We start from the raw sequence: 15,369 nt of genomic DNA, 5'->3' as shown, positions 1-15,369 counted from the left end.
GAAAAAAAAGAGACAGGTATCAGCGCTGACGTTGAATAATTGGGTATCAGGGTGAGTAGAAGGTGTCTGCCGTTATAGATGGAGTGACAAAAGCTCCAAAGATCAATTGATTGATTGTCAGTTTTTGTTGTTTCTGTCACCGAGTGACCGCTCACCACATGACTAATGTCACAGCAGCATGCTCAGCAACCACAGACCATTCATAATTCCTGTTAAAGCTGCGCAGACATCTTTACTTGGAGAGCATGGGCTCAGTCACATCAAATCTGTTTCAGTTAACATCACAGATGGTGCTGGTTCTGAATAAATATTTGGCTTTAACAGCTAAATGACAGATGGGTGATGAGCTTAAATTATCAGGGCCTATCGAGAAATATTTTCAAGACGGGGTTAGATGCGTGTGCTGGTGCTGTGCATGCTTTCATACTTACAGTGACGGGCAGCTCACTTTCACTGGAGCTCAGCAGTCCGTTCATGGTGCAGTGGAACAGCTGGTCATTATGGAAGCTGATGTTGCAGGGATAGGGTCCAATCATCACGGAGTATTCCTCAGGCAGCAGCTCCAGGTCGCTCGGCACTTTCTGCTCCAGAACAGATAACATTTATGTAGAGCTTTACTATGGCAAGCCATTTGTGTATTTAATACCCTTCATGCTGTGTCATTTTCACCCACTAGCTCTTTGCACTGCACTACTTGCACATTTTGGTGTACTAACTTAATAAATACTTTTACTAGTAGCACTTCTTTGCCTATTTGTTGCACTTTTGCCCAACTAGTTAGATCACACTTCACCATGTTGCCACATTAGTAGCCAAAAAGTCCCAACTAGTTGAAGTTTTAATACATCAATTGACCACTGGACCAAACTAGTCAATGACTGTACATGTTAACTAATAAGCATCAAAAACTATATGTTAACTAGTCACCATTTTAGGCACATTAGTCAACTCATTAACATTTTAATGTGCACCTGCACTAATAAACTAGTAAAGCCAAAAAAGCTTTAACTAGTCAGCTAGTGAGCATTTTGTATTTAGATACTTAGTCAACATTTTAAGCGCACAAGTCATCTAGTTGACCTTTTTAGGCCTACTAGGTAACTAGAAAAGACAAAAAGGTGTCATCTAGTTGATAAGTGCAATATCTAGATTGTACTAGTTGACTATTATGCACAACTGATTGTCACTAGTTGACCATTACGCATATTTATGTTGTCTAGTAACATGTAAGTGTTATACCAGTTTTAATTAAATTGTACAACACATTTATTTTTGTCCAGTGATCCACTAGTGAGTTAAACAGCCATTTAGTTGGGGCTAGTGCAACAAAATTGCTGACTAGTATGACTTCAACACTATCTAGTGCCAATTGTTGGCAAAATTGTGTTACTAGAGAAAGTGTTTGGTGAAGTAGAGCACCCAAAATCTTGAATTAGTGTGATCAAATAAGCAACTAGTTCAGTGTAGTTGAGAATTACGTAGTCCCTCGCAACTTCACAGTTCGACTTTCGCAAAATCGCTCTTTCAGTTTTTCAATGTAAGATTGTACACGACACATGATTGGGATGGTACGAGATAAAAAATTAACAAATAAAAAACAACTTTGGACAGGCACCGCCATTTAGTAGTTTTCTTTCAATAGGCCTATAGTGTAACGCCAGTCAAAAGAACTACACAAGAACTACACTACCCAGAAGCCAACAGTGCTTCCGGCCGCTGCTTTCTGCCACAATGGAGGAAAATTTTGCATCGTAAAGTCAGAAGTAACGATCTATCTATGAAGCTCACAGAACTCACAGAACTGGCAGGAAAGTTGCGAACTGAATCTTCCTGAAGCTCAATTACCCACAAGCACATCAAATTATCCACGTGCACATCAACCTGGACGGGGCAGTGGGCTTCGTTGCTGCAGGGTAGGTCTGCAGAACCAGAACCGAGCTGACCAGAACCAAGCTGCTGTTCTGCAAAACTGGTGAGTACCCATATAAAATTTTGTAGTACTGTACAGTACATGTACGTATGTTGTTAAAATGATGTAAGTTTAATTGTTTTGAACATTACAAGAGTGTGGGAAGGGTTTATAAAGCCTTAAAATATATAAATACTAAAATAAATATAGTGTTCCTACGTCGCGGTTTTTCACCTATTGCAGGGGTGTCTGGAGCGTCACCCCCGCGATAATCGAGGGACTACTGTATAATAATATCAAGGCGATTAAATACACGGAGGCTCTTCATGCTCAGCCCACATGTGCAGACGCAGCCATTCACAGGAACACTCTGACAGAGAAGCAGCAGCAAACTGATCCAGTGTGGGTTAGAGTTCAGCTTAAAGCATCAAACATTCCTGCAGCCTGAACTCTAAGGAAAGTTTCTCCAAACAAATCCACTGATGGTCATCCCTGCCTGGTTCAAGGCAGCATCACTTCAACTCCTTCATTGTTAATATGAATGTGCCCTACTTCCGTCCAGCCCCCACCTCTCACTACTGGGAGCCATATTAATTAAAGGGACACTCCCCTGATTTTACACTTTATGTGTGACATTGAGTCATGTGGAGTCGCTGTAGTAGAGCTGGACTGTGTCTTCTGAACCTCTACAGGGAGTTTCCTACAGCCGGCAAAAATACTCCGCATGTTAGTTAGCTGTCGTGGGATGGCTGCTTTATAGAATGTAGGTCTGCAAAGTGAAGTCAGCGGTTCTTTATTTGTCATACACACTACACGTGGCTCATGTGGTGGAATGAAACTGTGTGCACGGGGTCCCAGTTGCATCCAACAAAAGTATACAATGTAAAAGAAAAACAGTAATAGGATCTAAGATATGAACTACGAAAAACGTTAGACTAAAAATATGCTAAGCAGTAGTAGTACAAAAACGGAAGGATGTTTTTCTGGAAGTAAAAATTTAATAAAACTTTAATTTGAAGAAATGTGCACATGTAAGGAGTTGTATTAATTTATTTAAAAAATGTTGTAATTATAAAGATACGAGTTTCAAATGTAATCTGTCTGTCCCAGAACTATCTACGTGAGATTAAATCCTGGAATAGCCCTTTATTTAAATACAGTAAAATTTCTTGGCTTTTATGGATTTCTAGTTAGAAAGTTTTATTTCAGAGGACAGTCATATTAGCCCTGCAGGGACATTTTTATTGGCTCCTATTTTTACAGCTCTACTAGTTTATTGCCTGCATGCTCCCCTGTGTGGGCGCTCGCCCTTCAGGCTCGGGTCGTCGAACGCAGGTGTAGGAGCTTGAAGGTTGTGCTCAGTAACTCACGTGCTTTTGACAGAGAGCACTGATGCTGGAGAAATTCAAAGCTAGGGTTAACACTTTCTTCGTGTTTTATATTTTGAAATTCAATTCTTGGTATTTTATGGGTTACAAGCGTTTGTTTCAAGACTGCGGTAAAGTGAGTCAAGGAGGGCGACAGTGTTTTAGATAATGTCTGTGTGTTTGTTAGTCTATATGTTAGTAAAATATCCCATGAATCAGTAAATGTGATCACTGAATGGACATCTACAACTGATTACATTTTGAAGTCAATATAAGTTAAGATGGCTGCCGTACTTAAATGACCTTGGCCATCACAAAATGACTATAACTCAGTCAGTTTAACCCTCCTGCTGCTCTTGGGTCAAAATGTCTCACAATGAGACATTTTGACCCAAGAGCAGCAGGAGGGTTAACAGATATTATTCTAAAATGCACTTTGGTAATAGTTCTTGTTTTAAATGTGCTATACAAATACATTTGACTTGACTCAAATTTGATGTGATAGCCACTGAGAGTCATGCTCAGTGCCCTGAGACGACTTCTGTTGTGACTTGGCGCTATAGAAATAAACTGAATTGAACTGAATTAAAATAACAGCTTGATGAATGCATAGAGAAAGAAGAGCTGCTGCACCTCCAGCACTGTTGGCCAGATTATACGACTTGTGTGCTTCATATTTTCCCTTCGTAGTAGACTTGGTTGATGACACTTCCTGTAGTGTGATCCCCCATTTATTATTATTTTTTTTTCATCAACGAGCCTTTGAGTCCGTTGAGCACTTCAACCTCTGTAAAGGAGGTTTTCATGTTAGGAAGCTTTAATTACTGCACGCTCATTCCACTTTGGTTGAACCTACCGTCAAATTAAAGCTGAGAGTCTGTACTTTCAACATGTAATCATTATGACTTTTACTTTCATATGTTCAAGTAATATGCTACAAAAAAAAAAAAAACTGTTTAAGTGAAAATGATTTTCTGATCTGAGTGTAGAGCCGATGGATGATTTATATTCATCCTTTGACTTAAAGGTAAAAACCCACTCAGAAAATCAGTCTGCAAAGTGAGCCAAATGTACGCAACCTGGTAACGTGAAACCAAAGTAGGTGGATTATATCTTTGACTTTTGGTTTATTTATTTATGTATTTATTTTAACAAACTAGGTTTGTTTAATATCCTGGTGATCAAACGATATCAGCTTTTTTTGTTTTTTGCAATTAACCTGGTGTACACAACATTATGATTGTTATGACTGCTGCATACAATGATGGCCAGACATTCAAAAGTACTGCCCTGGACTCAGTATGAGACTGCAATTTCCCTTCGATGTAATTAGGCCAAGTGAGGAAGCGTGCGTGTTTATCACTAGAGTTTCCTTTCTGTGATTACACCCGATGGGTCCCTCCTGCAGGATGCAGCCTCCCGGGTCTTTGTCAACAAGTGCTTCCTCACAACAGACACTAAGAACATAAACTAAAACACAAAAATGGTTGAGTGTAATACAGAAAGATAAATGAAGCTTAGATCCCTCGTACTTTCAACACAAACTTTAGTCAGATAAAAAGTAAACTGCATTCTAAAGTCCGAAGTAAAATAAAAGCAGAGACTGGCTAGACCCCAAGCTCCTTAATAAAACAACGTATTGTGTCTCCAGCCTCTCTCCTCCCCTCAGGTCCACCACAACTAGAATCCACCTTCCTAAAAATAAAATATAAAACACAGGAAGCAACAAAGGAGTTGTCCGTGTCGACAGTCTGCGGCAGCAGTCCTGCGGTGGTCTCCTCCCAGCACACACCAACACATAAAGAGGAAGTGGCATCACGTTCAAACTCCATATCTGTGCCGTTCACTTATGCACGCCACACAGCGTCACAGCCAGCGGCCCTTTGGGGTGATGAATTCAAGCAGACAGGTGCTTAGATCAGCCAGAGCGTGCAAACATGAGACGTCACGCTGAGCTGCCACACACACACACACACACACACACACCTCCAACAGACATCAACGTGTTCAACAGGACAGGGGCTTTGATGTGTTTTATGAGCCTCTGGTTTATGAGAATTTGAATGAGAACACACTCGGCTCAGTCTGCGGTGCACAGTCAGGTTGTCATGTTGTTGGAGCCCAAAATAAATAATAGTAGCTAAAAAACATTTGATCAAACCTTAGAGTTGTGCAGCTCATGCGTTAATTGTAAGGTCAATGGTTTGTTTTTGTCAGCAAATATTTATAATTTAAACTCGTAATGTTTTACAATGACATTGTTCTTCATCAGCTGCAGAGAAAAACTCACTAATAAATCAAACATTAGTCACTCCAAATGTTTTATGAAGCACCATAAGGTCAATGCTCATTGAGTTGTTGGGTAACAAAACGACATTAAAACGTTTCTTCCAACATCATCTGGTTAAAACTGCTGAAAAACTATTAAATCTTCAAAATAAAGTTTTTAACGTAACTTCGACTGATATTAAAAATGAAAAATAATGAGGGAAGCCATCCTTGAAGGAAAGCTAGTACTCAACGTTTTATATACAGCTATTGTACGAGATGTTGGCACTCAGAGTGTGTGTGTGGATGACTCTCAGCTACTACTACACCACGTTTGAGCTCAGTATCTATAAAACTGACTGAATTTTAGTGAGTTTTGTGTTTTTGTAGATGCACAAACCTCTTACACTTACTTTCTATGTTTCATTCAAATCTGTCCACTAGTTCATGACATATTTTGCTAACGAACAAACAAACAAACATAGACAGGTATCATAATCCCATGTCACATGACATAATCACTTGTCTTTCATGATTAGAAATATTAGTAAACTATCACTAAGAGCCGAGATGTCAAAAGCAGCTTAACTGCTAAATATTATCATCCAAAAATGTAATTTTAATGTAAGCAGAGTTGTGTTTGGTGACAGGATTCTGTGTTTTCAGCATTTGTCCCCATTAACAAAACACAAATTGTAAAATATTGACAAAAGCCAAATGCAAGCATGTCCTGTAATCCATCTGAGAAAATTATGCAATTAATCCTTTTTCGTGCCGTCTTTGAGGTGGTTTGTTTGCTCATTTTGTCTCACAATGGCCCCATAAAATCTGATCTGCATACTAAGTGATTTGCGCATCACCCACGCTAAAAAGAAGAAAGAGAAACCCATCCACGATCGTGTCACTTACTGGATTTTAGAAAACAGATTTCACAAATAAGCGATACAGATTCTATCCAACAATGTTCAGACAGGTCATCTGGACGTTTTATTTTTTAAGCTGAGACTTTTCGTCCTTCATCCAAAGACTGACGGAACATTGTTGGATCTTATACCTGGATTATTGAGCATGAACTTTGGTGTTTTGAACCACTTTGGCCGTACAGCTTCTGTAGTTTCCACATCCAAAATGTTTCAATTATATGTCTGCCGACTACGTTCTTCACTCCTGTCAGTATTCCTCTGAACATTGTTATTATCTGTGAACGTGAAAGGGTAAAAACACTGAAGTTTTAGCTTTTTGCTAACTTTTTGTTACATTTAGCTTCTAACTACCATGTTGCTACTTTTAGTTTGTAGCTGCTTTTACTACATTAAGCTATCATCTAATGCTTTAGTACTTTTGAGCTAGCTTGTAGTTGCTTTTGACTAGTGTTTTGTTATTTTTCACTTGCATTTTGATACTTTTAGCTAGCATTTACATCAAGTTAGCAACATTTGCTACTTTTGGCTATCCCTTTGCTGCTTTTAGCTAAGCTTTTGTTGCATTTTGCCAACTTTTGGCCCTTTTAGCTAGTCCTTTCCTACTTTTAGTTTTTAGCTATCTCTTTGATATATTAAGCTCTGAGCTACTTTATTTTTGTGTATTTTGATACTTTCATCAAGCCTTTTACATCTTCAGGTTTTTAGCTAGCCTCTTGTTACTTTTGGCAATCCTTTTGCTACATTTAGCTAAACGTTTCTGCTTATAGCCAACCTTTTTGGTGCTTTCAGCTAGCCTTTTGCTACATTGTTTCTATTTAGTTACTTTTAGTTTTTAGCTAGCCTTGAGCTACATTTAGCATTTGTTTAGGTAGTTTTTGCTTTGCTACATTAAAATTTTTGCTAATGTTTTACTAATGTTAGGTTTTCACTATTGTTTTGCTCCGTTTTCCTTTAACAAGTGTTCTGGGTTTTTTTTATCTTAAACGACTTGGTTTCAGCTTCAGCAACTTCAGCAGTCAGTCAAGGCTTAGCATTCGCACTGTATTTTCAAAGAAAATGTATTTCCACAGTTGACCTTCTTCTCTCAGCAGTGTCACTTACATTAATGATGAGAGTCAGTGGCTCTCCTGAATGGTGTTTAATCAGCTTCTCTTTGTTGGCGGTGAAGAACTGAGGGTCCTCCACATACTCCAACAGGAAGCTACCTCTGGGAGGTTTCCCGTTTTCTTCCTCGGGCTCATTAACAGAGGAGGAAGGGCCGTCCCCAGAGTAGACGACTCCATTCAGGATGAACTGCACTGAGGTTTCCTGGGACTGACTGGATGCCGGGGATGGACAGATGATGGTGGAGGGGGAGAGCACAGCACAGGGCTGGGGAGGAAACCAGAGAGCAGCATTAGTAAACTTTGTATACTTGTGTTTTGTTTATATAATTAAATGATTAAAAACGATTTCTCAGAGGAATCAAAACACTTCAGCTAATATAACAAGGTTGTGTCAGGTCCTCTGGATGGATTCTTCTACCTTGTTAGATTTAACTACCTGGATTATTGAGCATGCATCAGGATATTCTTCTACCTTGTTAGATTTAACTACCTGGATTATTGAGCATGCATCAGGACACTTCAGCTGATCACTCACCGTTTGCCCAATTCTCAGCACTTTCATTGTGACGCTCTGCACCAGATCAAAACTCTGGCCGGTCACAGTGATGGTCCTGCCACCACTGAAACGCACAAGGACAGAACCACAACTCAGTCAGCACGAAATTGTGTCAAACTCTTAACAGAATACGTCAAAATGAGAAATAAGCTTAAAGGTCTATCGTTCCTTGAGGGTATGTATATCGTCCAGCATTTTACACTACAATCATCTTATGATGACAAGTCGTAGTCGTGTTTGGTCAAACCTTGGAACAGAGGTTATGCACGATCTCATTCAGTGATTACTTAAAACGAAACATTTAACCTAAATCTGTGCAGTGCTTCATGAGATATTTTGCTAACAGGGAGACAAACAAGCACATAAACTGAGGCATGAGCAAGACCCTTATCAGCCTCTGGGCGTTAATAGAAAAACGTCTACAGTAATTGTGTCAAAGGTGTGCCACCACCTTGCGTGGGGTTTTACACCGAAGCAGGACAAAAAAATAATCTCACTCCTGATGTGGGACTGGGAATGAGGCCAAGGGAATGTTTAATGCTTGTGGTGCATGCAGCAGCCCGCTCACCTGAGGAAGCTCCTTTTTGGATGGATGGAGACGATAGTGGGGTTCTTCTCGTAGGTGTATATGGTGCTGAGCTCAAAACCATCACATGGATGGTCCTCGAACTCTACACACACCAGCACTGACTCGGCGTGAGCCTGCAGGGCTGGAGGCATGATGCATTCAACCGTTTCATCAGTTTTCCTTTGAAAAAAAGAAGGTAAATATCGTTACCACAACTTGTTACGTCTAAAACTGTTTAATCCTAATAATGTTTCCACTTACAATTAAAAGTCATTTTATTGCAGCTTGGCAGGCTTTCACAGAAGTCATGAAAGCTACTTTGGTATGCGCTATGGCAACAAGTAAAAGTGCTGAATTTAATCTCGTGAGCAAGATATGTAGGCCTTGCAAAGCCATTCAGCATGAATATTTAATTACCACTTCATGCATTTAATATCTGCTATTAAAAAATAGACTTTATACGTGGAAAGCAAACGAAACAGTCCAAGCACGGGGGTGGGGTGGGGGGGGTTGCAAATTCATTGAGACTTGCCACTTGAGACAAATCCAGGCCAAGTTTCAAAGATCCACAAAAAAAAAAACATGTTTAAAATTAAAAGCCTAGCAGTCCTTAAAAGCATGCATATCGCCCGCCACCCTTTAAGGGCAGAGTTTTGGACTAAAAGCATCTTGTGATGAAGTTGGAGCTATAGCTGTTTTTGTTAACATGTGACATATTCCAAAAACAAACCAACACACTCAGACACGATCAAACTGTACTCACTCTGTGATGTTGCATTCCAGTGTGTTGTTGACCTTGACTCTAACTTGAGAGCCAATATCCAAATGTTCTCCACTGAGGGTGACTCTCGTTCCTCCAGCACAGGAACCTTTTTCGGGCTCTATGGACAGCAGCTTTGGAACCTGCGTTTAACCAGACAAGACAAACAAAACATCAGATTTACCTTCAAACATCTGGAAAGGAGTGGTGGCGCAGAGGTTTGAGAAGGTGGGCCTGTGATCAGAAGATGGCCGGTTCAGCTCCTGATACCGACAACATCAAAATGTGGGTGTTAAAGGTGAAACACCCACACCTGCCTCCACCTTCATTTGCCCCACTCTGGGCCCTTGAGCAAGGCCCTTAACCCCCACCATCTGCTCCTCCGGGCGCCCTAGATAGCAGCTCTGCTCCACACAGAGGGCTGTGGCAGCTCGTGGTCTGTGGTTGCGTCAGGAAGGACATCTGGCATAAAAACAACTGCCAAGTCTTTGTGCGACTTAGTTCACTGTGGTGACTCCTGAAGAAGGGAGCAGCCGAAAGAAGAAGAAAAAATATGGCAGCTTCTATCAGTGGAGAAGACAGGCATTTTGTGTACAAAGTATATGCTGGCCTTTAGCTTTTAGCTACCATTCTTCTACTTTTAGCTTTTGGTCACCATTCTTCTATTTTTAGTTTTTAGCTTCTTTTTGCTACATTTCTTTTTAACTACAAGTTTGTTATCTTTAGCTTTTAGTAAGCCAATTGTTACTTTTCAAAATCTTCTTGCTATATTTAACTAGCCTTTTGGTATTTTAACTTTTAACTAGCTTGTTACTACTTTAACTTTTGAGCTAACCTTTTGTTACTTTTGCTTCAAGCTACTTTTGGATTTTAGCTGGCAATTTGCTACTTTTAGATTTTACGAAGCCTTTTGCTACTTCTAGCTAGTGTTTTGTTACCTTTAGATTTTTTTTAGCTGCTTTGCTACTTTTACTTCAAATGACTTTTTGTTACTTTACCTTTTTACTAGTCCTTTGATATTTTAATCTTTTGGTTAGCCTTTACAACTTTAGCTTGTTTCTACTTTTAGCGTTTAATAAACGTTTTGCTACTTCTAGTTAGTGTTTTGTTACTTTTGGCTTTTAGCTAACTTTTTGCTACGTTTACGTCAAATTACTTTTGCTACTTTATCTTTTTACTAGCCCTTTGATACTTTTAGCTGTTAGCATTTGCTACCCCTACATTCTAGTTAGACATTTGCTAATTTTAGCTAGTACTTTGCTACTTTTAGCTTTTAGTAAGCTTTTAGCAAGAGTTTTTCTACATTCAGTTTTTAGATAGAATTTAGCTCATTTTAGATTTTCGCTAGTTTCCTGTTTTTAGATGTGACAACTCCGTTTTAGCTTCTTCAGCAAATTTCAGCAACGTCATCCAGCACTCAGCGTTCACACTGCGCTTTCACAGAAAATGCAGTTTCTTTAGTTCAAACTGGGCTTTTCCTCCATGATTCTTTTCTTGGCACTAAATTAAACACTCTCCTCACCGTCTGAAGTTCAAATGTCCAGTGTGTACAGATGTGCTCAGACAGCTGCTGACTACAACAGTAATTTAGTGAAGAAAACTGTGACGACGGCCCACACTGTGTTACGTTACTCTGCAGCTGAAGCCAACAGACCTTTAGGCCGGACAGCCATACTGTGGTTACATAAAAAGCATGTTCACATCGTCTAACGTACACATATGGAAACACATTCACACAAAAAGGAAAATCCTCAGGCAAAGATGATTATCCCCCCTCAAATCTGCAGCTAACAGAATCAGCACTCCTGTGCTTTTTTAACTTTCTATCCACTCCATGACCCCCACCTCCAGGGATGCTTCTTATCCTTGCTGACAGGATTCACTTCCTCAGTGTGTAGAGATGGGGCACACCTATTGTGTTTCGGCTTGTCTGAGTGGCTGTAAGGAGGCAGATGTTTCCGTTCAAAATCTGGAGGAAGGAGATGCAGCCAGAGACACATATCCTGTCTCCAGAAATGTTTTTTCTCTCTCCTGGTTCTCCTCCTCAACCTGATTAAAACTAATCAACTTATAGAAACACAAGGAAGCTGCTGCTTTTTGACGTTTGTTCTCATGGAGAGGGAGATACATGTATGTATTCCTTCAAGGAATGCTAGGTTTTTATTTTATAAAGACAAGTTCTGGGATGAGGGTTATTGCTCAGTGGGATGACGCATGCATATAAGTTGTGAAATAGACTGATCCAACTCTGAGTATGAACTACTCATTGTCTGTTAACAAAGAGAAACAAAAGCTTATACGGGTATTTCCATGGGTTAAATATTCCTACTCTAGAGAGGTGGGTTGGGGTTAATGAACACCGTGCTAGCTAGGTTTCCTCAGTCCATGGCTAATTTAGAGCAAAGGGACGTTCCAACAATCACCACGTTTGTTTTTGTTGGCAGAGAAGGCTAAATGACAATAGCTCTTAGCTCAGATGGACATTTGAAGATTCTCACACACAGCAGTGTTCCTCTGAATCATACGCATCTGTTAGCACTCAGCTGACACTTGGGAAGGCTTCCCCGGCAGAGGGAAACAAGGGAGAAGGAAAAAAAGAGCAAAGAAGAAGCATGCAGAGGAAGAGACAAGCAGAACAGAAAGCAGCAGGAGGGTCAGAGGCTGGAGATTACTCACTAAATATGAAAACTTCTCCTTTGACGTTCCTGTTCCACTCTGTTTCACGTCCACTTGGACAAACTCCATCCTGTCGTATGCAGCCCTCCCAGTGCGGCACACGAGCCTGGGGACAGAACGGCACAATGAGGAATCATTTAATGAAAACACAATGAGTATAACACTCAGACAAAAGACAGCATGTAATTTTGATTTAATGAAGATTTTAATCACACTGACTTGCAAGAGAGGGAAATGTGATTGTGGTTGCTAAACAAAGACATATAATATATCTTAGGAAATGGTTGTTATGAGCTAATTCATCAATCCTTATTGCATTTACATATGGTATTAAAGAAAGCCCAGAGGGATCAGATATGAGCAGATGTAAAGTTCAAAGCTCCTCTGACCCAAAGTGTCTAACCACAGAGGAGATTAGGGGCTGCTGAGGCTTGTTCTCTCGCCTCCTAGCTGTGATTAAACCCTAAGCCACCGCTGCACGCTCCACAGGGACACCTCGTATTAATGACACAGCGGCGTACAGAGGCACACAGACCCACTGCTCTGGGACCTCAGCGGGATAAACGTACCAGGGGTGGGATACAACTTTTATCGCCTAACATGATCCCCTCCCCTCACCCCTCCAGCTTGACAGCTTGTCAGTTTATTTAGTCAGGTGCCTGCTGCTACAGAGGTTTGAAATTCTCAGCCAGCGATCCAATGATTGACAGAAGAATGGTGGAGAATTTACATAAGTCAAGAGGCTGTGCTTCATGGAGGACGTGCTGAAAGACAAGGCCAGCCTGGACAGTTTTGGACTCTGCTGGGGGGTCAAGTGTTTAGGGCAAAGACTGAAGAGTGTCAGGATCTGTGGATTTCAGCTACTGGTAGTCCTGAGATTTTACTTTTAGATTTATTCCCTTCATGGTTATATGTTCTACCTTTCTGTGGTCTGAGGTTCTTGTGTCTTCTGTTACTTACTGTATGTTTTTACCTGATTCGTTTACATCATTTAGATATTAGTTTCCCTAGGTTCAGATCCCAATCAGTTTATGTGGTTCAAGTTCAAGTTGTGTTTATTTGTCATATGCAGGTTAACACAAGGCCAACAGTTCAATGAAATGTCCAGGATGAGAAGAACCGATTTGACTCACTAAAAAAACAAAACAAACAAACAGGAAATACTAAAGCATGCCATAAGGGTACAAAAATAAAGTACCAAAAATTGAAAAAGTAATTGCGGTATAATATTTACAAGGCCCTAAAGAGAAAATAGTAATCAACAACATGGTAGAATATACCAGTGCAAGTAGGATGATTTTGTATAAATAAGTATTTCAAGGTAGTAATATAAGCTGAAATGCACATGATGTATACTGCACATAACTAACATAAACTACACAGGTTGTGTGACAGATTATTGCACAGGTAGTAATTAACATTGAGATGAATTATGATGGTAAGGTACATACATGATACAGCCACATAATGCAAAAGCAATAAACAATAAACATATTAGCTGTCACAAACTAGTATTTGTCATATTAGGTGTCACAGATGTGGATTGGTGCAAAGTTGTCGATTGTTCAGTGTTATTGATCGAGAGTTCAGTAATCTGACAGCTTGTGGATAATAACTGTCCTTTAGTCTTTTTGTACGTGATAGCAGACTCCTGTATCGTCTGCCTGAGGGTAGTAGATGGAAGAGTCCTTGTGCTGGATGGGTGTGGTCCTTAATGATGCTGCATGCTTTACACAGACATTGGCTGTGGTAGATGTCCTGGATGGTGTGGAGACTTCTACCAGTGATGTCCTCTGCTGTTTGCACCACCCTCTGTAGAGCTTTCCAGCTCTGACTGGTGCAGTTCCCATACCACCCTGTGATGCAGCCTGTCAGCAGGCTCTCAATGGTGCACCTATAAAAGTTGGTGAGGATGCTGGTGTTCGCACAAAACTTTAGTCTTCTTAGGAAGTAGAGTTGGGCTTTCTTGACCACAGTGTCTGTAAAGTCCAGGATAGATCCTCAGTAATGTGAACTCTGAGGAACTTGAAACTGCTGACTTGCTCCACCTCAGCTTTGTTTATGTTGATGGTGGAGTGCTGGCCTCCACGTTGTTTCCTGAAGTCCACTATCATCTCCTTTGTTTTGCTGACATTTAGCGAGAGGTTATTTTCCTGACACCAGCTGGTCAGTGATTTCACCTCATCTCTGTAGGCACTCTCGTCGTTGTTGGTGATGAGGTCCAGGATGGTGGTGTCATCAGCATACTTGAGGATGACGTTAGAGCTGTGCTTGGCAGTACAGCCATGTGTAAATGAATACAGGAGTGGACTGAGGTGTACTGGTGCTGAGGACTAGTGTGGAGGAGAGGTGACTGCAGATTCTCACTGCCTGTTGTTTATTGGTGAGGAAGTCCAGTATCCAGCAGCAGATGGACTTTTCCAGGCCTGGTGTGGTGAGCTTGGAGACCAGCTTGGAGGGGATTATGGTGTTGAATGCTGAGCTGTGGTCAATGAAGAGTACTGGTTTCAGGTGATCAATCTTTCATTTCTCCCGTGTGTTCCCTGTGCCATCTATTTCAATTAAATTTGATTCACTTCATTTATATAGCGCCAAGTCCCAACAGAAGTTATCTCAGGGCACTGAACAAATACATTCACATACATAAATATTCAATTAGTAACATTATTTATCTAAGGTATTATCATAATTGGTTATCAAATCTGTAACTACAGAGGTTTATACAACAGATTTATAATCAAGCAAGCGTGAATCAGTAAATTAAAGTAAGCCGATGCCCCACTGTGGGTTGTGAAAAAATTAATTGTAGGGGAGGGGGAGTCTTAAGATTAACTTTGGAATCATTAAAAAATAAAAATAGGATAGTTTAGGCTGTTTATGTTGTCATTACACTATAGGTTTTTCTTTAACTACTGGTCGGAGTCACAAGTTGTTGCCACATTTAATTTGATCTAAAATGTTTAAGAACCATATGTTTGTATGTTTGGTTTGTATACAGTAGTACCTCGCTACTTCGCGGTTCATTATTTTGCAGACTCACTCTATCATGGTTTTTCAAAGTAAGATTGGACAAGACACACAATTGGCTGACTGATGGATGAGCCGCATGATTGGCATGGAATTTTAATTTAAGATAAGTTATTTTAAATGATTTAGCACCTGTTTGCAGCCCACAGCTGTGGGAAAGGCTTCCTCCTGCAGCTGATCAGCTGACCTCTGCTCTGCACGGATATATA

General features: G+C 40.3%; 1 protein-coding gene across 1 annotated transcript in view; it reads right to left on the bottom strand.

The window, feature by feature from the left end:
- The window catches only part of plxnd1 (plexin D1), a 115,668-nt gene that overhangs the window by 36,900 nt on the left and 63,399 nt on the right, over positions 1-15,369 (bottom strand). The window contains exons 14-19 of the mRNA XM_037684712.1: positions 12,134-12,239; positions 9,461-9,600; positions 8,698-8,877; positions 8,109-8,193; positions 7,569-7,838; positions 432-581 (exon numbers count right to left, since the gene is read on the bottom strand). Of these exons, the coding sequence (XP_037540640.1) occupies positions 432-581; positions 7,569-7,838; positions 8,109-8,193; positions 8,698-8,877; positions 9,461-9,600; positions 12,134-12,239 (931 nt within the window). The remainder of the gene's footprint in view (positions 1-431; positions 582-7,568; positions 7,839-8,108; positions 8,194-8,697; positions 8,878-9,460; positions 9,601-12,133; positions 12,240-15,369) is intronic.

This window comes from Nematolebias whitei, chromosome 11 (genome assembly GCF_014905685.2).
Source record: "Nematolebias whitei isolate Nwh7 chromosome 11, NemWhi1, whole genome shotgun sequence".
Classification (NCBI taxonomy): Eukaryota; Metazoa; Chordata; class Actinopteri; order Cyprinodontiformes; family Rivulidae; genus Nematolebias; species Nematolebias whitei.
Note: the sequence above shows the minus strand (reverse complement) of the source record. Positions and strands in the feature narration are given on the sequence as shown.